Here is a 22,845-nt window from a genome sequence, read left to right on the forward strand (position 1 = left end):
TAATGTAAACACTACTGTTTCATTTCGTTTTACCTCTATTCACCGAGTCATATAATTTATCCTAAAAATCGTATGATCATTGTTATTGATGATTATACTGTGTATAATATTGAGGTCCAAATGATGCTAATAAGAGAGTGGTTCAAATATGATGGAAACAAATAGTTTGACACGTTTATTTACTATTAATTGTTTTTGATGGCGATATCGAAGAATTCCTTGGGCAACTCGGACAGCCATGTGCGCACGAACTCGTCTACCTCGTCGTCGGTGTTGAATCTTTGACCTCCGAGGGTTTCTTTCAGTGGTCCAAACATATGGTAGTCGCAGGGTGATAAATCCGGACTGTAGGGTGTTCCAGTACCTCCCACCCTAATTCCGATATTGTATCGAGCGTGAGACGCGCGTTTTGAGGGCGTGCGTTATTCTGGAGAAGAATCGCACTTCGTGCTGGAATCTTCCTCCATTTGGAGCGATAAGCGGGTTTCACGTATGTTTTCAGAACGTTAGAGTAGTATGCAGCAATAATGGTACGTGAAGTGCGCAGGAAATCGACATATAGCACGCCCCGCTGGTCCCAGAACACCGCACACAGAACCTTACCCGCGGACCCGGTGGTCGTCGCTTTGACTGGAGCCCCTTCGTCCTTCTTCCGCCACTCTTTAGACGACATCTTGCTTTCGGGAGTGTAATAGTGTACCAATGTCTCGTCTGTAGTTAAGATTCACGTTAAAAACCCGCCATACTGTTCGTAAGGGGCCCAGCTATCATATACTCAAGCCACGATATTCAAAACATATATGCGCGCCATCTACAGCGTTTGTCTCTATCATATTTGAACCACCCTCGTATATAAATGTACTTCTCACTTTCTGTCCTTAACTTCCCATAAGGAATCAATTATATTGATATGTGGAAATTTTGCTGATCACGGAGGATGTTTGGCGATATTCTGATGTACCTTAAACCAAGACTAAACCTTTAGGTTGTGGTTTCTGTGTATGGGTTTTTAGCAACAATATGCTAATAATAATAACTAAAATCAGAGAGATAACATATTTCAATGACCACTTGCTTTAAACGTCACGGAAAAAAAGCGTAGAATACTTGAAATATAAACTATAAGATTTAGAGTCATGTAAGGCATGTGAACTGAGCAATACATACGCGTTGCTTTGCCTCAATATGTAACAAGATATTCTATATCCATTCAAAATAACAGTAAACTCGTGTCATCAAGATGATTAATGTATTGCCTATCATAATTTGTAAATTCGTTTTAGGATCAGACAATATTTTGCTTCTCATTTTATTCTCGAGTCCAGTTTCAACCTTCGTAGGGCAAAGACATGTGTTCTACGCGCTTCAAGCTCTAGAACAACACTATTCTTAACAATAATAAAAAATGTGTTCCGTTACGGTTATTTAAGTGACTGTTTAGAAAGGTATAACAGATGCCCGTTTTGCAGTGGACCTAAAGTGTAGTGACTAGAAGTTTACGTGACCCCATGCAAAGACCGACGCATCTTTTTTCTTAATTACTTGTCTACCTTTTACTGACAGTCCTAAAAAGCAATCTATTCTTATTAGTTTATATAGACTATAAACAGACATATTACAGATGGCGACCCATACTCTTTCGAATCCAGAAGTTAATCCAGAAGGGTTCGGGGATAGCAAACCTGCTATCTTCTCTGATCAGCCCTTCTAGCAGACTTCTCCATCCTTTTGAATCTCCATCAAATGTTTTGTGGCAACCGCCACGACCCTTTAGGCCACCACCAATTTACCATCAACAACTACAAAGGTTGGCAACGCCGGTGGATTGGTACCATGCAGTTCTGGAGTATAAAAGGCCATCACGACGACGTCTCGCCCTCTTTTCTTATCACCGTCTCCCTGTAACAGTACCACTTCCACAGCGCTACCGTACTTCCTTCACCTTAACCTAATATCCTGTCAATCCTCCCTTCGACCACATGTATCAATAGCAAGTTGAAATAAACAACTTTGATTCAACCAGTGTTTTTAGTTCCCGTGCATATTCCTTCCAAAAATAGTAGTGAGTGTTCTGACAAATAATCGCCGCGGCAGCCACACATTTCGACCGACCGACCGACCCGACGAACATTCCTACAATTGGTGACCCCGACGTGATCAAAGTGCCTAAGAGGTAAATCGACTCAACATAAGCCACTCGACAGGTGCTTGACACGTGCATGGAAGGATAGCACGAGGAACAGAACTCATCAACAACACGTGGTCGACGACATCCCACGAGACTAGCCTGATGGACGAAAACCACAGAAGCCCATCATGTATACCAGCAACACATGAGCACCCTCGCATCACGAAACGGGACACGTAACACATTTACAGGTACCCTCAAACAAAGCTAAACGCCTCAAGACGAACGACGTCCTGCTACAGCTCCGATGGCAGCTGATCCCGTAAAACTCCTCGCTCAGGTTGGGATCCCCATCTCATCAGCAGTCCCCGGGCGTTTGTTTGCGTGATTGCGGGTGCATTCCGGAACTTGCACCACATATAGGTACGTTCCACGGCTGTTCCACTAGGAGGGGAGTTATGTGGCGACCGCCACGACCCTTTAGGCCACCACCAATTTACCATCAACAACTACAAAGGTTGGCAACGCCGGTGGATTGGTACCATGCAGTTCTGGAGTATAAAAGGCCATCACGACGACGTCTCGCCCTCTTTTCTTATCACCGTCCCCCTGTAACAATACCACTTCCACAGCGCTACCGTACTTCCTTCACCTTAACCTAATATCCTGTCAATCCTCCCTTCGACCACATGTATCAATAGCAAGTTGAAATAAACAACTTTGATTCAACCAGTGTTTTTAGTTCCCGTGCATATTCCTTCCAAAAATAGTAGTGAGTGTTCTGACAAATAATCGCCGCGGCAGCCACACATTTCGACCGACCGACCGACCCGACGAACATTCCTACAGTTTATTTTACAAAATGTTAATTCGGTCCATACTCCTCTACCGATCCAATGCCTACCTCAAGTTTGATACATCCACCCAGGTGAAATGGCATAAACTTTTTCGAAATAAGCTCCTCAGGAGAATCTTAAACGCCCCATAGTTTGTCAGAAATAATAAAATTCACAAGGAAACTGACACTCCTGAAATCAAGCACTGCATATGCCAATTCTTCCACAAACAACAACTCAGCTCAAGTTCTCAAATTTTCGAAACTATTTCCTGCACTCTTTTGAATTGAACAAATCGAATACATTAATAAATAAAATGTATTACAAAACATAAAATCCTATTTTTCTGTATTTTAGTTATTTCATATATAAGTTATATTTTTTACAACACTGTAGTTAATAAGATACTTACCAATGAGAAATGTATGTGCAATATACGCAGAAACCGATGATACAGCTGTGATACTCCTATAAAGTAATCCAAGCATCGTGTGATACACATTGGACATCACCATTTTGCCTCTAACCTATATTTATTAGCACTTATTTGCGAACAACAACAACAACAGTAAACACAAAACGCGAACGTATTAGTTATGTAACTCGTCGTGAACTTATTTGCGTGTTTTCTTGTTATATTTACAAACAACGAGCGCAACGCCGTGGCCGACAACAACAACAAAACGGAGATCGTCACGCTTAGAACGACGCACCGCCGTCAGATCCGAGCCGGACTGATGTTTTAATGCTATGATAATGCGGGATTTAATTTGTTATACCTATTAAGCTCTTTAAACGTGGACAATTAAGGTGTATCTGTATTCAAATGAAAGGCACCATTTGCCCACACAATGGGATGTGGAAGGCCGGCGCATTTATTTTGATAGATGTTGTGTAACCGGTGGCTGATGTCGGATGTGGAGATGGTTTTGTTTTTTTACTCTCTATTTTATTGTATCTAATTTCGACAGTTGGAATGTAACCTCTGGGGGGAAAATTTTATTCTGATGGCCTTCAAGACCTTTTGAAGGGAGAAACAAAGCGATATTGATGTTTTCTATCTATTAGAAAACAGACACATTAACACATCTCACTCATTCATAGTTCGGTCAGTCTTAAAACAGATGGCCCTTGCACTTAATATTATATGACATAAACTCCTCTTATTCTTTGTATCTTCTTGCGTCGGTCAGGGTTTTTCCTCTCTTTTGGAGTATTTTTCTCATACATTCATGCCAAATTCGCTTAGACCGATTTTTCTCCTTCACATTTTGCATGTAGAGATTTTGAGGCATGTCGAATTTTACATTGTGGAATAACGATCTACTAAATATCCATAAATATAATCCCAGCAGACAATAACGAATATCTGGTAACCACGAGACGTTTATCTATCGTTCGTTATTTATCGTTTATTTATCGTTTAGTAACCGACCACCGTTTGGTTTAGACGTGCTACCATCGATTGCCCAAGCCTCGTCAACAGGTAAACCTTTCGCCGATAACTTTTATACTAGTATTGTGCACTTTTTATACAGCTTCAATAAATAACAGCCACACCACAGTTTCATTTATTTTTACCTCCATTCACCGAGCTCTATAATACCCCAAACATACTTCACGCTATAAATATATCATTCGGCAGAACTATAGAGACACTACTAACATACTTTAGGATAAATGACGTGGCTCGGTGAATGGAGGTAAAACGAAATGAAACAGTGTTGTGTTTACATTATGTGACCGTTATTTATTGGCAATTTTAAAAAATGTGAAAAATACTAATAATAAAACGGATGGCAGCGGTGTTACCTGGTGACGAGGCTTGGACAGTCGATGGTGGCACGTCTAAACCAAACGAGGGTTCAGCACTGAATGACCGAAATACCCTTTAATAACATCCCAGATAAACGTCTGGGGGTTGCCGCCAGCTATTCGTTGTCGGGTTCTAGTTGGCGTTGCTGGCACCCCGCCCGTGTTCAACATCTGGGATTATATTTCTGGGTATTTTGTAGACCGTTATTCCACGATGTAAAATTCGACATACCTCAAGGTCGCTACAATACAAACAATAAAAAGCAGAGCAGATTCAAAATCAAGCAACTGTACCGGTTAGTCGGAAGAAACTCTCAACGCAAAACCAAAGGGATTAGTTTATCAGTGTATAATAGAAGCAATTTGAACCTAAGTGATGCAAATATGCGGTTGTATTAAAATACCAAATCAACTAGTAACCCAGTGCTACTAAAACAAAGTGCAAAGAGCTGCACGATAAACCCGAAATCAAATGGATTTTCGAAATTATCTAAGATTTCGCCATAAAATATGAAATAAGGATACTAAATTACAGTGGACAACGCGAAAGAAATCAGAAGATTGAATCCAACGACACCACACGAACTATACAGTGTATAAGTATTATTCTTCACTTTAGCTTAAGTAGTTTAGTTTTATTTTAATTTGGGAAATGCATACTGAGGTATTAATCCCGTACTCACCTTATTTGTCTATTAATGCAAGTATAATAGAACGGTAATAATAAATGAACTTGTAAATTAATATTAGACTAAGCATATCTAATGTAAAATGTAAAGCAATGATGGAAATAATTTAAAAAACTGCCGACGACACAATGATTATGGTAAAAGATATATTTCTCTGCCTAGGGCAGTAGAAACACTTCAAGTCAAAAAAATCCACAAATGATTTCTTATGTATTCACTTTATAGGGTCTGCCACTTATTGTTCTTATTTCAGGAGTAGCTGTAAAATTAATAACGATCACTATTCTAAAAAGAAGGAACAGTTTTACAGTATTAGTCCATTATCTTGTTTTGTATCTTATCTATGCAATTTTATATCGATTTCTGATATTATTTATAGCCATTGAAAACAGTGATGGATGTTTCGTCTCAAAGGTATTTTGTAGAAAAGTATTTTGTTTATGTAGAAAACATTTTTACGTTTTGATGCCTAATTATTTATATTAGCTATTTGTTTAACCTATTTTGGTGCTCTTAAGATATGATCTAGGGTGGTTACATTGTCTTCAAATAGTCTAATTTCACCAATAAAAAGTTCGAATTCAAAAATCAGTCAACATTTCTTATACCAATTCAGATATTAAATACATTTTTAACCGACTTCAAAAACGGAGGAGGTTCTATGTTCGGCTGTATATATTTTTTAAATGTATTTTGCCGATTTCTTCGTCAATTATGGACGCGATATTCAAAATTATTTTTCTATTTGAGGGAGTGTACTTCCGAGGTGGTCCTGTTGGAACCAAAGTAAGATCTGTTGGGGGGGAAGGAGGGCAAATCGATGGAAAACCTCAGATTTCAAAGGCACGTAAATAATCAGATATTGGTGTATAATGTTATTGCTGAACTGATGTGACGACAAATCGGAAGTAGTATAGTGTAAAAGTCAGTCAGTTTGCTTTTTAAGCACTAAACATATAATATGAGACGTCGCAGAAACGTTGTACGCAACTGTTTTTATGGTGTGATGGTTAGAACGCTGAGCTCACACGCGGATGTCGTGGATTTGGTTTCCCACAGGGCAGCAGTTTTTTTGTTCTAGTTTAATTGGAATATTTCTCAAATCACCTAGACTAGGTAGCGAACCCTGGGACCTGAAACATTCCTTATTTTCAATAATTATTTCTTTATTCCTATTTTTCCTCATAAGGTGCTATAATTTTACTTGGGATATCTATTGCAATACTTAACTTATTGTAATAATAAAATAACTGCATAATTTATTGAGTAAATATTTAACACTATAAAAAGAAAAATAAAATATTTTTAACAATAAAATTGAACCGACTTCAAAAAAGAAATCAGGAACTCACTAAAAAGTAAAAAATAATCAAACTTAGATTTTAACAGAAAAAAAAGTTTTAAAATAAAATATGTACATAATATATAAAATAGAAAATAAAGAAAAAACTGATTTAACCTATCTACTATATGTAATTTATATTCTACTATATACATACAGTTAGCTTAATACCTACCTAAACCTACTTATCTATTTACAATATTATTTTAACTACTACCAACTGATCATTTTGAGGTCGAAAAATAATAATATAATTTTGTGACAAATACACAAAATTAAATTACGAACAGCAAATTTAATTTGTTGCTTAATTTACAAATTATTAAAAAATATATAGCGACAAAACGCAAACAGCTTGGACTTATACTAAACTAAATGTATTAGCTAATAGGGCGTAAATCTAAATTATCCTTAGATAACAAGGTTTTGTTGTATAAGTCAATACTTAGGCCCATTTGGAGTTATGGTATTGAACTGTGGGGTACTACTAGTAAATCTAACATAAATATCCTACAGAAGTTCCAGAATAAAGTGTTACGAGTCATCGTCGGTGCCCCATATTACGTCTCCAACAAACTAATTCAGCGTGATATCCCCTTAGAACCCATAGCAAGTGTGATTCGGAGTGTTAGTACAAATTATTTCCAAAGACTGTCCTGCATCCCAATGGACTTGCCAAACAGATAAATGTGAGCGATGACAGTTTAGTGCATAGGCTCAAACGCAAACTGCTATACGAACTGATTAACAGATACATAAAGGGAGATATAATAATCTCTAGAATAAGTTAGAATAGTCTTTAGAAAAAGTTAGGATATAGTTTAGAATAAGTTAGAATAGTATCTAGAATAAGATTTAGATTATAAGTTTGTATAGCACATCACTTACTGAAGCGATCTTCTATATCTCCGTAGAGTTATCACTACATAGTATAAAACAAAGTCGCCTTTTCTGTCCCTATATCCCTATGTGCGCTTAAATCTTTAAAACTACGCAACGGATTTTGATGCGGTTTTTTTCAATAGATAGAGTGATTCAAGAGGAAGGTTTATATGTATAATACATGCATAATATACTAAGGCAACATTGCTAATTTTAGAGGTTTCTAACGTGATGTCGTAAATTAACCTATTTTTTTAGGCTTATTTAGCAATTAGCAAAAACGCTGCCTAACCCTACGAGTTAGATCAAATTAATATACTACAGTATTGTACACCATAAAAAGGTCTACAAAAAAGTCCGCGATGGTATATGTTTATCTTTTAGGGATAACCCACATTAACCATTTTTATTGTTTACTTTTTACGTGAGAAAATGGCTTATTTACGAAGCTATTTTAAGCAATACGGCATTAATCCTTATCGAATTAAGTACCTTAAATACAGTGTGCAATTAATATAGATCAATATGGTTCCTTACAGCATGTAAATTAAACAAATATTTTCGGAGATATTACAAATTTAAAATTTGCGTTTAAAAATGTGTAATGTAATAAAAATTGTATGAATTTAGATATTCCAAAGATAGCAGGAAATCTTCATAGTAAGTATAGGGGAAGAGGAATTGTTTTACTCCAAATTTAATGCGTGCAGGCCAAGGGCAGTAATGAATGAACCAAAAATACTGGATCGATTTTAATCATGTTTTCATTGAGTGACATAGGCATATATATTTTATGCCCGTGCAAAGTCGGAGCGGGCCGCTATGTTTTTATATACAACGTTCATATTTTTTCTGTAGTGTATTTAATTGAATATCAGCATTGCACCCGTGCGAAGCCGGGGCGGGTCGCTAGTATTGTATAACCGAAATCATTATAATACTTATTGCCCGCGGACAGATCGTTGAAGTTCTAAGAGATTAATTAAAAAAATAATATAGAATATTTTAAGAAGTTAATCAGTCAATCCCAAGTGAAAAAAAGAATCGCAATTGCAATAACTGATTTCATTATTAAATATTCAGTTCAATTTGCAATACCCCTTGTGTATCGAATATAAAAATTTATAAACTTAATATAACAAAATGTTAATTAATGAATAACTTTCGTGCATGAATTCATGAGGTGTAACGGTTCGTTTAAATATATCATATACGAAACATAATGAAAATAAATGAAATAGCACAAGTATTGTTACAAAATGTGAAAGTTCTTACTAGCTAATAAACACCTATTCAGAAAAGATGGTCATAAATATAATGTTACAAATATCGCAATTTTTTCTACCATTTAAAACGCCAACTATTCCATTCGGTAGGTGTAACACTATTTGTCATTTCATGCGTCTGTTACCACATACGCCCACGGGTTTTCTGGTCCAAAGAATTACGAAAAACGTTCCAATTCGAAACGTGTAAAAGCAATTTAAAAGTGTTCTGATCAGAAACTATAAGCCTAAGTCGCTTTTTGAAAACCGAGCGATGAAAGAACGATCAATCGAAAACGATTAATTATCTATTTATGAGGTGGTCAGTCGTTTGGCTTTGCGTCAGCCATATTTGGATATCAATGATTTATTATTCTATTAATTGTTTTACAATATTAATCGTGTACTACGGCGTTAATATTTCATGTATTAATTAAATGTAATTGTAATTTACATATATTATATCCAACAATGGTTATAAATATTAATAATTCAAAGATATGTCTTGATTTATAAAAATTATTATGAAAAATTTCATTTATAAATGTATAGTTCGATACTGTTTTTCCGTCTTTGTGATAATATATGAATTGCCCATTAGATATAATCAATAGTGACGTGAAAAACCACATGGTATCCATAAGAATACATAACTATCAGAACAATATATGGTAAATACTGCAGTTGGAGTGAGCGACTAATTTTAAATTTTTATGTAAATTTTGATTGATTTTGCACCCCGTCAAATGTTGTCATGAACTTGGAACCGACATGAACGTAATATATGTACAACTTTGCTTTGAAATACCTTGCTGAGGAATTCTCAATGATTGTTTGGCTTTAACATGCATCTATAAATGATTGTTTGCAGCAATTAAACCAGTCCAAACGCATTCTTACATAAAATAAACTTAAAACAGTTTATATATACTTAAAATTAAAAAAATTACGATTACTCAAGCATTAGTTATATTTTTAGGATAAATTAGATAGCTCGGTGAATGGTGGTAAAACGAAATGAAACAGTGGTGTTTACATTATGTGGCCGTTATTTATTGAAGTAATATAAAAATGTGGAAAATACAAAATAGATAAAAGGGTGGTACCTGGTGACGAGGCTTGGGCAGTCAATAGTGGCACATCTAAACTGAACGGTGGTCAGATACTGAATGATTGGAAATACCCTTCAATAACATCCCAGATAAACGTCTCGGGGTTGCCAGCTATTCGTTATCGGATTCTAGTAAGCGCTGCTGGCACCCGGCCCGCGTTCAACTTCTGGAATTATAATTTTGGGTACTTTGTTGACCGTTTTCCACGATGTAATCGTGTAATAATCTAAATAGTTGATAATTTCAACATACAGAAAATGTTGTTAACCTGATTTCTTTGTTACTGAAATAGCTGCCACAAAAAGCAATCATGAAGTTGACATATAGATTTAATGCCTGTTTGAGACTGAAGCACGTTTTAAGGTGTTAACTTCAAGTAATTAGGCTTAAAAACCTGAAAAACTGGCAGAACAAGTCGAATATTACTGGTCGAATATCAACATTTATAGAAATACCAGATTTCCAGTTTAGATTTCGAAATCACCACTCGACAATCCACCAAGTACAGAGAGTTACAGCGGTTGCTAAAAGGGAATTCGAAGAAAATAAATAATGCCCTGCAATATTCCTAGACGTCTCACAATCTTTTGATTGGATATGCTATTTGGGACTAATCTATGAGGATGCCCAAATTGCAACCGCGGAAATATTGCCATCTATTATAAGATTCCAGCGGTTGACTATATTATTTCAGTAGTTATTTCTATTCGAAATAAAATTCAGAGTCTCGCATGAATGGACATTTTCAACACTTTAAATGTTGTTAAGTTTTAAGTTAACTTTATTTCAGCTGGAGTTCCAGAAATACTCCAGAAATAGTACTTGGAAGCTTTACCAACTACACCGTTATTATGACAAAAGATATAACTGTCTAAGGCTGTGAAAAAGTACAAGTAGCAGTCAACAATATCTACAAATAGACTAAATACTAGAGACGAAAATACTGCTTGAATGCTTCTAAATACAATTGCTTGCTGACGCAACGTTTTTAAACAGTTGTTTACTTATAGTAGCTTGAGCTCACTGTAAGTATTTAAGAACAATGTTCCAAAACTTTCAGCTGTTGGTGAATTATCGCCAGGATTATTTTATAGAAAAATGATGGAAAAAGATTTTCTTCCAATACGTTACTTGATGGAAATATAATGTTAATACTATTACAATCGACAGAGTTACCATATGAAATTATCCAAGTATCCAAGTAATTCGAAATATATTATTGAGGATTACATTGTGTATTCATTTACATCATAGAATGAACAAAAACCTATAAACAAACTGAATATTATAGAGAAATATTTAAAATTTCTTTAAGTTAATATCAGCAGAGCCAAATTAAAGTTTGCGACTGTCGCTTCTAGTCTTAATTAAAAACCGAATAACTTAATTTTCCCAATGCCGTACCTTTTCCAGCACCCACTACAGAATTTCTCATTACGAGGCATCGAAATTATAAAGATTCCGCTAGAAATTGTTTTCATTTCTACGCAAACTTTCTGGAAAAAATTTAAAATGGCAAATATATTTTGTAAAATAGTAGCTTTCTGAAAGCATATCATAAAATAAGACCAAGGAAGGTAAACTACTTGAATTTGTGTATCTCGATGAAACTTGAATATCTCAAACTGATTCATTGTGGCACTCTTGGCAAGACAGTAACAAAAAAAGCGAAAAGACAACAAAAATGGAAAAAGGTAAAAGTTACAATAGCATTCGATTAGGTTTTGTTGGTCATTAAATTTATTAATAATTGATTAAAAACTATTTGGATATGTGGAAGGAAGCATTGTCAACCTTAACACCTTCGGTTTGGATGAACTCGATAAGACATACAGAGGAAGCAATTGATAAATGGCGGAATCGTGAACATGTTTTAGACAGATTAGAAATTAGCAGTTTAGTGATTGAATTGGACAGTGAGTCGGAAAGTGAAAGCGACTGACAGAAACTTTCAGGATATGTGATAATTCTGTGCAATGCTGGAAATTCCTGAGACAGAGTGATGAGAGTGGAAGCAACTAAATGTAAGCACCTAATTAATGGAATGTAACTGTAGAAAATGGTATTTTAAGGTGTGAAAGATTTGTGTGAACAGATATGATTGTAAATATTCAAAATTAAACATGAGCATTTGGTTAGAACGTATGAGGAGAGAATGAACACTAACTGTTTTGTAGATATGGTAAATGCATTAGACATAATTCAGTGATTAAATTTATGGAGAATGGTATACACCATCGAAGGAAACAAGAACTAAACGTAAAAAGGTAAATATGCTCTCGAATGAAAGTGAAATACGTTTTTCAGATATACAATTGTTAATTAGGTGGATTAGGCCTCCAGGGGGATACCACTACATAAAAAAAACGCGCTTAGAAACTCTACCTCATAGGTGTTGTGGAAAAGAATTCAATGTAAACAAAACAAATCTAACCTACAAACTATTATACCTATGTTCTTAATTGTAGTTTTAAGTTCTTCGATAATATATGTATTTTAGGTTTGGTAAATCATAAAATTTTTTATAATTCATTGCAGATATATTGCTATTCATGCTAGAGGCAGGAATTTAACAAAAAGATCGTAACAAGTGGTCGGTCGAGGCTGTAATTAAGGGTTGACTTGCACAGCATAAGTCAAGTTTTAAAGATACCATGTTAAAGAGTGAAGTATTTCAATTTGACACTTGGTAAATTTAAATGAAATATTTAATTGTGTTTTCTATAATTTACTTCTTTAGAAATAAGCCTGAAAACAGATACACACTAGTTCAGGTGACTGAACAATATGCCCATAGAGTGTAACGTTTTCCTCTCTATCACTGTATACTCAACCAAACAGAATTGCTATAGGATATATAATAGGCAAAGAATTTACTACAATAGACATGTAGGTTGAGAAAAATAAATAGGCAAGAAATGTTTGAGTTTGTGGAAAGGATTCTCTACAATAACACCCTTAGATTTGGATAAATTCCATGGTGAACTAGTGTTAGATTGGAAATTAACAGATTAGTTATCGATTATGATGCCACATAATTGGGTTATGATCCAATTCTGACAATACTAAGACAGGGTCAGAGTGGAAACAACTAAATATGAGTATATAATTAATATAATTTAACTATAAAAAATTGTTTTGTAGAGTGTGAAAGATTTATTTGCATAGATATGTGTATAATTGTTCAAAATATATATGAGCATTTGGTTAAAATGTACGAGGACAGAATGCATATTAACTATTTTGCAGGTATGGCATGTTTGCAATAAGATTAAATCTTACACAGGTAGTAACTGAAGGTACGTAAGAAAAAATACAGTGATATCAGAATGTCTTGGCACAACACAACAATGAGGGAAACAATAACAAAACATAAAACGATAAATATGTTCTCTAATGAAAATAAAATATATTAATTGGATATATAATTGTTAATTAGGTGGATTAGGTCTCCAGGGGATACAACAGGTGGTTTAGAAAATAATTTAATGGAAATATAATAAAGTAACTCTATACGTTAAACTATTGTGGCTGCTTAATTAACTGTAACTTGAGTATTTCGATAACAAGATGATTATTACTTAGAGTATTTCTATGAACATTACATGTGTATAGTGGTAAAATAGATTATATTTTATAACATTTTTGTTTCATTGTTTTTTTAATAGTAAGATGTTGTTATATATCAAAGCTAAAATAAACAAAACCCAAATTTAAATGCGCCAACATAGCGATGTTTTGACGTTATAAATTGAGATGATGTGAGGTCATTGTTCTACTGGATAGACTATACACCACTATGTGGTACAAAATATGTTTACCGGACACAAGAATCGACGGTTAGAATAAGGTATATTTTAGGAACTTACAATTAAGATACGCAGACGCATGAAGAGGACAAGCTAGGTCTACCGAAAGACATAATCTCATTGATTCATTCATACTTGGACGGTAGATTTTCTCAAGAGAGGATCGGCGACGCAGTTTCTTCTCGAAAACAGATCTCCGTAGGAGTCCCGCAAGGTGCTCCACTAGCCAGTGCAGCCCTGTTCAATCTTTAAACATTCCCATACAGCATTTTATGCATATGACACAGCTTTCGTTACCACCGATTATAGCCCCCGACGCCATCCGCGACGGACTTCAAGCCCTACTGAACCAGGCGATTGTGTGGTATAAATTCTGGCGGCTGCAGATTAACCCGAGCAAAACTCAGGCTATTCTGCTCCACCGTTAGAAGGAGTTTCGCGTTTATCGCTTTCAAATCGAAATAGACCCTATCCCCTGACTCCAGAAGGTATCATACCTCGGTCTCTAGTTCGATCGCAGGTTCCAATGGTCAGCTCAAATACAGAACGCTATTTGCAAAGGCAACCGCGGATACAGCCTAATAGTTTCACTCCTCTGTAGAAAAAGCAAACTCCCAATCCCCCAGAAAGCGATTCTGTATAATATGCTAGTGCGTCTAGTCTGCCTCTACGGAGCACAAGTGTGGTACAGGTAAGGCTCTGAGACAACATGCACTACTATAAATGTTCCAATGCAAAAAAGTCCGTCCAAAAAAATACCTCATCGTTTACGAGTTTCGAGAACATGATCAGTACAAGGTGTTCCTTAGGTGCCTTAGAATACGAAAACAACTTGATCAAAGCCCTTACCCATCCACAAACCCCGATATCTAAACGAACTATGACAATCCCAGTCGTATCCAAGGGTCTCTCTCGTCCGCAAAATGTCTCTATGCCGAAGCCGAAGCGACATACCGAAGGCGCGACGCTTAGATAAAACCTTATTTTTGAAAGAACTGGTTAAACTAACGGTCGATGTTTTCCTAAGCCATGAGGACTAATTTTTTTGGAAACGTGGATTATTTTTTCACGCACCTAATAGTGTTAGTCGAGAGCGATCGTACCCGGCTTGCTCCAACCGCTAATTACCGCTTCCTTTCTGCGTCGATCTACGAAAGGGGGAACTCTTAACAAGCCACTTAATTCAATCACCCCATCTTATAAGATGTAATTCCGTTTCATCTTATATAATTAAGTAATAATTTGTTGCAGTGCGAGCATAATAGTGTAATTTCGTCGAGGCGACTTATGGATTGAATAACTGGAGGACATGCCGTGGATAATGATGCCGTGATTGCTCGGCTACGGCGACCCCATCCGAGTTTAGATAATGGACGGTGTGAAGTTTATATTAGAAATTGTAGGATTGAATTTAAGTGGCTCCGTAAGCTAGAGGTTATTACGTCGATATGATGGCCTGGTTTCGTTGGTAATAATTGTTTGAAGTAAAATATCTTCACGTTCGGCTTGGGAAAAAGTTTCATTCGTTTTCCAACAAGTTTCCTTAGTGTTAAAATTACAACTAAATATAAATAATTATTATTGATATTTCTTTTTTTAGTAATTACATCTTACATTAGATATACTCAGTACAATCTTAATTTACAAATTATTTATTACTACTGTTCTGTTGTAAATTAAAATAAAACTAATAAAAATTATATTTATACACTAAACAAGTTCGTGTGGTTTGGTTCACTTCAATCTTCTGATTTCTTGCTAGTTGTCCAGCAGCAGTATTGCTTCCACGTTGCTGTGATTTAGCAACCTTATTTCATGTTTTAATGCGAAATCTTGGATCAATTCATGTATTCACTTGATTTCGAGGTCATCGTACAGCTCTTCGTTGATTACGTAGCGATAAGCATTAGTAATTAATCAAAGAACTTTGTTTTGGGTGCGTTGGATTACTAGTTCGTTTGATATTTTAGTGCAACCCCATATTTACACCAATAGGTCCAAATTGGCTTTATGATTAACTCATAAACCAATATCTTTGATTTTAGATCAAGTTGAGAGCATCTTCCGACTAACCAGTACAGTTGCTTGATTTTGAGTCTAATCTGCTCTGATTTTCATCTAACATTCGTAGAAAATGATAATAAAAGAATGAAAAATAAAAATCCAAATGAAAATACCAAAAATTTCTCAGTTATTTCTCAGATAACGATAAAGTCTTAAAATATATGTACTTTGCGGTGAAAGAAACGAATATTTATGTTAAATTGCATTATAGTTTGTAATTTTTAATATTCCTAACTTAAACTACAGTCTAGAAATCTACAGTTTTCAAAAACATCTCATTGGTTGTGTAATTTTATATTTAAAGATTGAACATAAATAAAAAATAATAAAATAAAATCATAGTATTGCCATTAGATTTACAGTAATATTATTTATAATTCCCATAAATTACATTAACATGCAATTTTTTGATAGAAAATGATAACAAAAATATGAAAATGGCGAATGGCAAATTGTCATGTTTATGTTATAAGTAAAAAGAATACAAAATTGTTATCTATCGGATAAAGATCAAAATTTCAAATTATATCTATTTTCGAGTGAAAGAAATAAAAATATATGTCATATTGTACTACAATTAGGCTTAATAAATGTGACGTAAACAGAAACCTAAACATATTTTTATAAACTTATTTTGTTGTATATATTCAGCTCCATCCAATTTATTAACCCGCAATTCTTTGACCAGAAGTGACAACAAAAACATGTGAAAACTATAGCGTAGTCAAAGTTTTTTTTAGTAATGCGTCATGGATATTTGTGATGTTGCCGCATCAACTCTGAACTTTAGTTCAGTTTGGATTTGACATACAAGAAAATTGTTATTCAAATAAAATAATTGAACAAAAATATTTTATTAAAGCCGCAATCAATTTGTGACCCTGACTATCTATTGTTTTCGGCATTTTCAAACGAAATGACATCATATATTACGGAGCGATTTAAAATTTATCAACATAATCAGCACGCTGAAATAACGTTTGTCGGTTTTTAATCTGTAGTAGTAATAACTAATATTTTGAATAATTTCCGTCCAACAACCGACCGCCGTCCGTTTGTTAGACGTATGCAAAATTCTTTAATGCAATAGTGTTAAAAGGTTTTAATTCTTACCTATAAATTATTGTGGCTGTATAATTAACTGTAGTTTTCACTTATACTATAATGTTAAAATAAATTATATTTGATAACATTTTTGTTCAATTATTTTATGTAGATTAGAATTTTCTTGTATGTCAAAGCCAAACTGAACTAAAACTCAGAGTTGATGCGGCAACATTTCAATGTTTCCACGTCACAAATATCCATGATGCATTATTAAAAAAACTTTGAATAGATTATACTTTTGTGGCGGCCGCCACGACCCTTTAGGCCACCACGTATTCACCAACAACAAGTTAAAAGGTTAGCAACGCCGGTGGATTGGTACCATGCGGTTCCAGGCTATAAAAGACCATCACGACGACATCTCGCTCTTTTTTCTTTTCTCCATCTCCTTGTAACTGTACCACTTCCACAGCGCTACCGTACTTCCTCTACCTAACTTAATATCCTGTCAATTCCCCCGTCGACCACATGTATCAATTTAATAACGAAATAAACAAGTATTTGTCCAAGCAGTGTTTTTAGTTCTCGTGCAAATTCCTTCCAAACATAGTAGTGAGTGTTTGGACAAACAATCGCATCGACGGCCACACATTTCGACCGACCTGACGAACATTCCTACACCCTATTATCCTCACCACATAATAGAAATGCACTAAAATGCATTTCTAATATGATTTTTGAGGTTCTTTAAACAAATTTAATCGAACAATGGTACACTTGGCAACGCTGGACGAACCTGTGCAAGAACTCTGAGAAGCTATACCGTGTTAACTCCAAAAGGGCCAGTTGGCTAACTCGCAGTCGTCCTTCAGGGGCAATAGCGGAAAGGGCAAAAACGGAAAAACGATAAGTGCCCGACCAGTGACGCTGGATAGCAATAAAACAAAAGAAACTTTCCGAGAGCGTATAAATTAAGAGAATGATCGGACCTTTTCAAATTGTTCTTAAGAAATACGGTTGGCAACGTTGCGGTCTTGACGTGTAAAAGGTTTGTTATCGTCAGGACGAAATGATTTATTCTTATTGACATACATCCGATGGCATATTAGGAACAAGTTCGGATTTTATTCGTTTTTTGCTTGATATGTGATGTATTAAAAGGAAATCTACGTCATAGAATAGATGTTTTATGTTTTATTCGAATAATTTATTTCGCTAAAGTATTATGATGAAGATAATAGCAAAATTCAATCAATAATTTTGTTGTGACTACATACACACCGCTTAAATTATATATAATCTATAAAAAGAAGTTTTGTACATACGTCATCAAGATGTTTAATGTATCGCTTGACGCAAATTGTACATTCGTATACAATATTTTCCTTCTCATTTTATTCCAGTAAAAAGAGATACAGTGTTGTCTGATAAGTTCGAACGTATAAACGAGCTAGCCTGCTAAAGTCGTCCGGTTGTCAAACGTATGCAATATTCTTTAAAACAATAGCGATAGAAGGTTATAAACCGGCAAACGTTGTTTTAATGCATTGCTTGTTTTGATAAATTTAAAATCGTTACTTATTATTAAACAGTCTAGAAATCTACAGTTTTCAAAAATATCTCATTGTTTGTGTATTTTTAAATTTAAAGATTGTACATAAAAATCATAGTATTGCCATTAGATTTACCGTAATATTATTTATAATTCCCATAAATTAAATTAACATTCAATTTTTTGATAGAAAATGATAACAAAAATATGAAAATGGCGAATCGCAAATTGTCATGTTTATGTTATAAGTAAAAAGAGTACAAAATGGCGAATATAAAGATCAAAATTTCAAATTATATCTATTTTCGAGTGAAAGAAATAAAAATATATGTCATATTGTACTACAATTAGGCTTCATAAATGTGACGTACACAGAAACCGACACATATTTTTAAAACCTTATTTTGTTGTATATATTCAGCTCCATCCAATTTATTAATCCGTACTTCTTTGACCAGAAGTGACAACAAAAACATGTGAAAACTATAGCGTAGTCAAAGTTTTTTTAGTAATGCGTCATGGATATTTGTGATGTCGAAGCATTGTGATGTTGCCGCATCAACTCTGACAATATTTTATTTCTCATTTTATTCCAGTAAAAAGAGACACAGTGTTGTCTGATAAGTTCGAACGTGTAAAGGAGCTAGCCTGCTAAATTCGTCCGGTTGGCAAACGTATGCAATATTCTTTAAAACAATAGTGATAGAAGGTTATAAACCGGCAAACGTTGTTTTAATGCATTGCTTGTTTAGATAAATTTCAAATCGTTACTTATTATTAAACAGTCTAGAAATCTACAGTTTTCAAAAATATCTCATTGTGTATTTTTAAATTTAAAGATTGTACATAAAAATCATAGTATTGCCATTAGATTTACCGTAATATTATTTATAATTCCCATAAATTACACTAACATGCAATTTTTTGATAGAAAATGATAACAAAAATATGAAAATGGCGAATCGCAAATTGTCATGTTTATGTTATAAGTAAAAAGAATACAAAATTGTTATCTATCGGATAAAGATCAAAATTTCAAATTATATCTATTTTCGAGTGAAAGAAATAAAAATATATGTCATATTGTACTACAATTAGGCTTAATAAACGTGACGTAAACAGAAACCTACACATATTTTTAAAAACTTATTTTGTTGTATATATTCAGCTCCATCCAATTTATTAACCCGCAATTCTTTGACCAGAAGTGACAACAAAAACATGTGAAAACTATAGCGTAGTCAAAGTTTTTTTAGTAATGCGTCATGGATATTTGTGATGTCGAAGCATTGTGATGTTGCCGCATCAACTCTGACAATATTTTCTTTCTCATTTTATTCCAGTAAAGAGACACAGTGTTGTCTGATAAGTTCGAACGTGTAAAGGAGCTAGCCTGCTAAAGTCGTCCGGTTGGCAAACGTATGCAATATTCTTTAAAACAATAGTAATAGAAGGTTATAAACCGGCAAACGTTGTTTTAATGCTTTGCTTGTTTTGATAAATTTCAAATCGTTACTTATTATTACTCTGATTGAAAATTCCGAAGCCAGGCAGAACAGATTGCGTATCTAATCAGTTACTTTGATCTGGAACGAGATAAATTTTACTGATTTTTACTGTTAAGTAAAGGTCACTGAAATGTCTCAAAAAATGAAAAATATAATCTTGAATTTACCGAAAATAAGTCGTTCTTATACGAAGCGGGTGACGAATCAAGATCAATTTAATGTTCTATCAGAGATTAAATATATGAAATGTATAAAAGCAGAGAGTGGTTTTTTATTATAAATAATTTAATAGTATTAATTTAATGTATTGTAATTAAATAGGATAACATATAGAATTATATTGTTGCCGGTAAAATGATTTAAAATTAATAAGGTGAAGAATTAAAACAGAATTAAACAAGAAGATGCTTATTTTGAAATCATCGGAGTAGGGGTACTACAACATGTAGTACTTTTCTAGCGGTTTTTTTGTATTAAAATCACTAAGAAAGTTTATAAAAGAAAGCAAAATTTCATACTTTCGAAATATACACCCTTAAATTCTTACATCGAAGTTAACATATAATGTATCCAAAGTTTTTTTGTACATACGTCATCAAGATTTTTAATGTGTTGCCTGCCGCAATCTGTAAATTCGTTTTAGAATCAGACAATATTTTTCTTCTCATTTCATTCTAGTTAAAAAGAGACACAATGCGGTCTGATATGTTCGAACGTATAACCGAACTAACCTATAAAAGTAGTCCGGTTGTCAAACGTATGCAAAATTATTTAAAACAATACTGATAAGAGGTTATAAACCGGCAAACGTTGTTTTAATGCTTTGCTTGTTTTAATAAATTAATCAGTCACTTTGATCAGGAACGAGATAAATTTTACTGATTTTTACTGTTAAGTAAAGGTCACTGAAATGTCTCAAAAAATGAAAAATATAATCCTGAATTTACCGAAAAGAAATCGTTCTTATACGAAGCGGGTGACGAATCAAGATCAGTTTAATGTTCTATCAGAGATTAAATATATAAAATGTATAAAAACAGAAAGTAGCTTTTTATTATAAATAATTTAATAGTATTAATTTAATGTATTGTAATTAAATAGGATAACATATAGAATTATATTGTTGCCGGTAAAATGATTTAAAATTAATAAGGTGAAGAATTAAAACAGAATTAAACAAGAAGATGCTTATTTTGAAATCATCGGAGTAGGGGTACTACAACATGTAGTACTTTTCTAGCGGTTTTTTTGTATTAAAATCACTAAGAAAGTTTATAAAAGAAAGCAAAATTTCATACTTTCGAAATATACACCCTTAAATTCTTACATCGAAGTTAACATATAATGTATCCAAAGTTTTTTTGTACATACGTCATCAAGATTTTTAATGTGTTGCCTGCCGCAATCTGTAAATTCGTTTTAGAATCAGACAATATTTTTCTTCTCATTTCATTCTAGTTAAAAAGAGACACAATGCGGTCTGATATGTTCGAACGTATAACCGAACTAACCTATAAAAGTAGTCCGGTTGTCAAACGTATGCAAAATTATTTAAAACAATACTGATAAGAGGTTATAAACCGGCAAACGTTGTTTTAATGCTTTGCTTGTTTTAATAAATTAATCAGTCACTTTGATCAGGAACGAGATAAATTTTACTGATTTTTACTGTTAAGTAAAGGTCGCTGAAATGTCTCAAAAAATGAAAAATATAATCTTGAATTTACCGAAAAGAAATCGTTCTTATACGAAGCGGGTGACGAATCAAGATTGATGTTCTATCAGATATATGAAATGTATAAAAACAAAGAGTAGTTTTTTATTATAAATAATTTAATACTATTAATTTAATGTATTGTAATTAAATAGGATAACATATAGAATTACATAGTTGCCGGTAAAATTATTTAAAATTAATAAGGTGAAGAATTAAAACAGAATTAAACAAGAAGATGCTTAATTTGAAATCATCAGAGTAGGGGTACTACAACATGTAGTACATTTCTAGCTGCTTTTTTGTATTAAAGTAACTAAGAAAGTTTATAAAAGAAAGCAAAATATCATACTTTCGAAATATACACCCTTAAATTCTTACATCGAAGTTAACATATAATGTATCCAAAGTTTTTTTGTACATACGTAATCAAGATTTTTAATGTGTTGCCTGCCGCAATCTGTAAATTCGTTTTAGAATCAGACAATATTTTTCTTCTCATTTTATTCTAGTTAAAAAGAGACACAGTGTCGTCTGATAAGCTCGAACGTGTAAACGAGCTAGCCTGCTAAAGTCGTCCGGTTGTCAAACGTATGCAATATTCTTTAAAACAATACTTATAGAACGTTATAAACCGGCAAACGTTGTTTTAATGCTTTGCTTGTTTTAATTAATTAATCAGTTACTTTGATCACTGAAATGTAAAGGTCACTGAAATGTCTCAAAAAATGAAAAATATAATCTTGAATTTACCGAAAATAAGTCGTTCTTATACGAAGCGGGTGACGAATCAAGATCAATTTAATGTTCTATCAGAGATTAAATATATGAAATGTATAAAAGCAGAGAGTGGTTTTTTATTATAAATAATTTAATACTATTATTTCAGAGGAAATTGTTAGCCTGAAAAGTATCGAAGAGGTCTAATGGAACTTCCGGATATTGCTTTTAAAATTATACAATTTTTAAAAGTATATAATAAATCGAAGGAAGATTTATTATTTCAATTAATGTATTTAGATGAGACAGGAATATTTCAAAATGGGACTAACATACCAAGTAGTCACAAATGGCAAGACGAT

At 33.8% G+C, this 22,845-nt stretch overlaps 1 protein-coding gene across 5 annotated transcripts in view; it reads right to left on the bottom strand.

Annotated features, from left to right (window-relative positions):
- wake (ankyrin repeat and fibronectin type III domain containing protein wide awake) overlaps positions 1-22,845 on the bottom strand; it is a 429,559-nt gene that overhangs the window by 113,881 nt on the left and 292,833 nt on the right. Inside the window, exon 1 of one of the 5 annotated variants that reach the window (XM_076414715.1) lies at positions 3,377-3,569. The exons of the other annotated variants lie outside the window; for them this stretch is intronic. Within the exon in view, the coding sequence (XP_076270830.1) occupies positions 3,377-3,479 (103 nt within the window). The 5' untranslated portion in view covers positions 3,480-3,569. Of the gene's footprint in view, positions 1-3,376; positions 3,570-22,845 lie in introns of those variants that run through there. 5 annotated transcript variants of the gene reach the window in all.

The sequence above is a fragment of the Rhynchophorus ferrugineus genome, unplaced genomic scaffold (genome assembly GCF_030347505.1).
Source record: "Rhynchophorus ferrugineus isolate W39M unplaced genomic scaffold, kcgeb_rfMv2 rfM1, whole genome shotgun sequence".
Lineage (NCBI taxonomy): Eukaryota > Metazoa > Arthropoda > Insecta > Coleoptera > Curculionidae > Rhynchophorus > Rhynchophorus ferrugineus.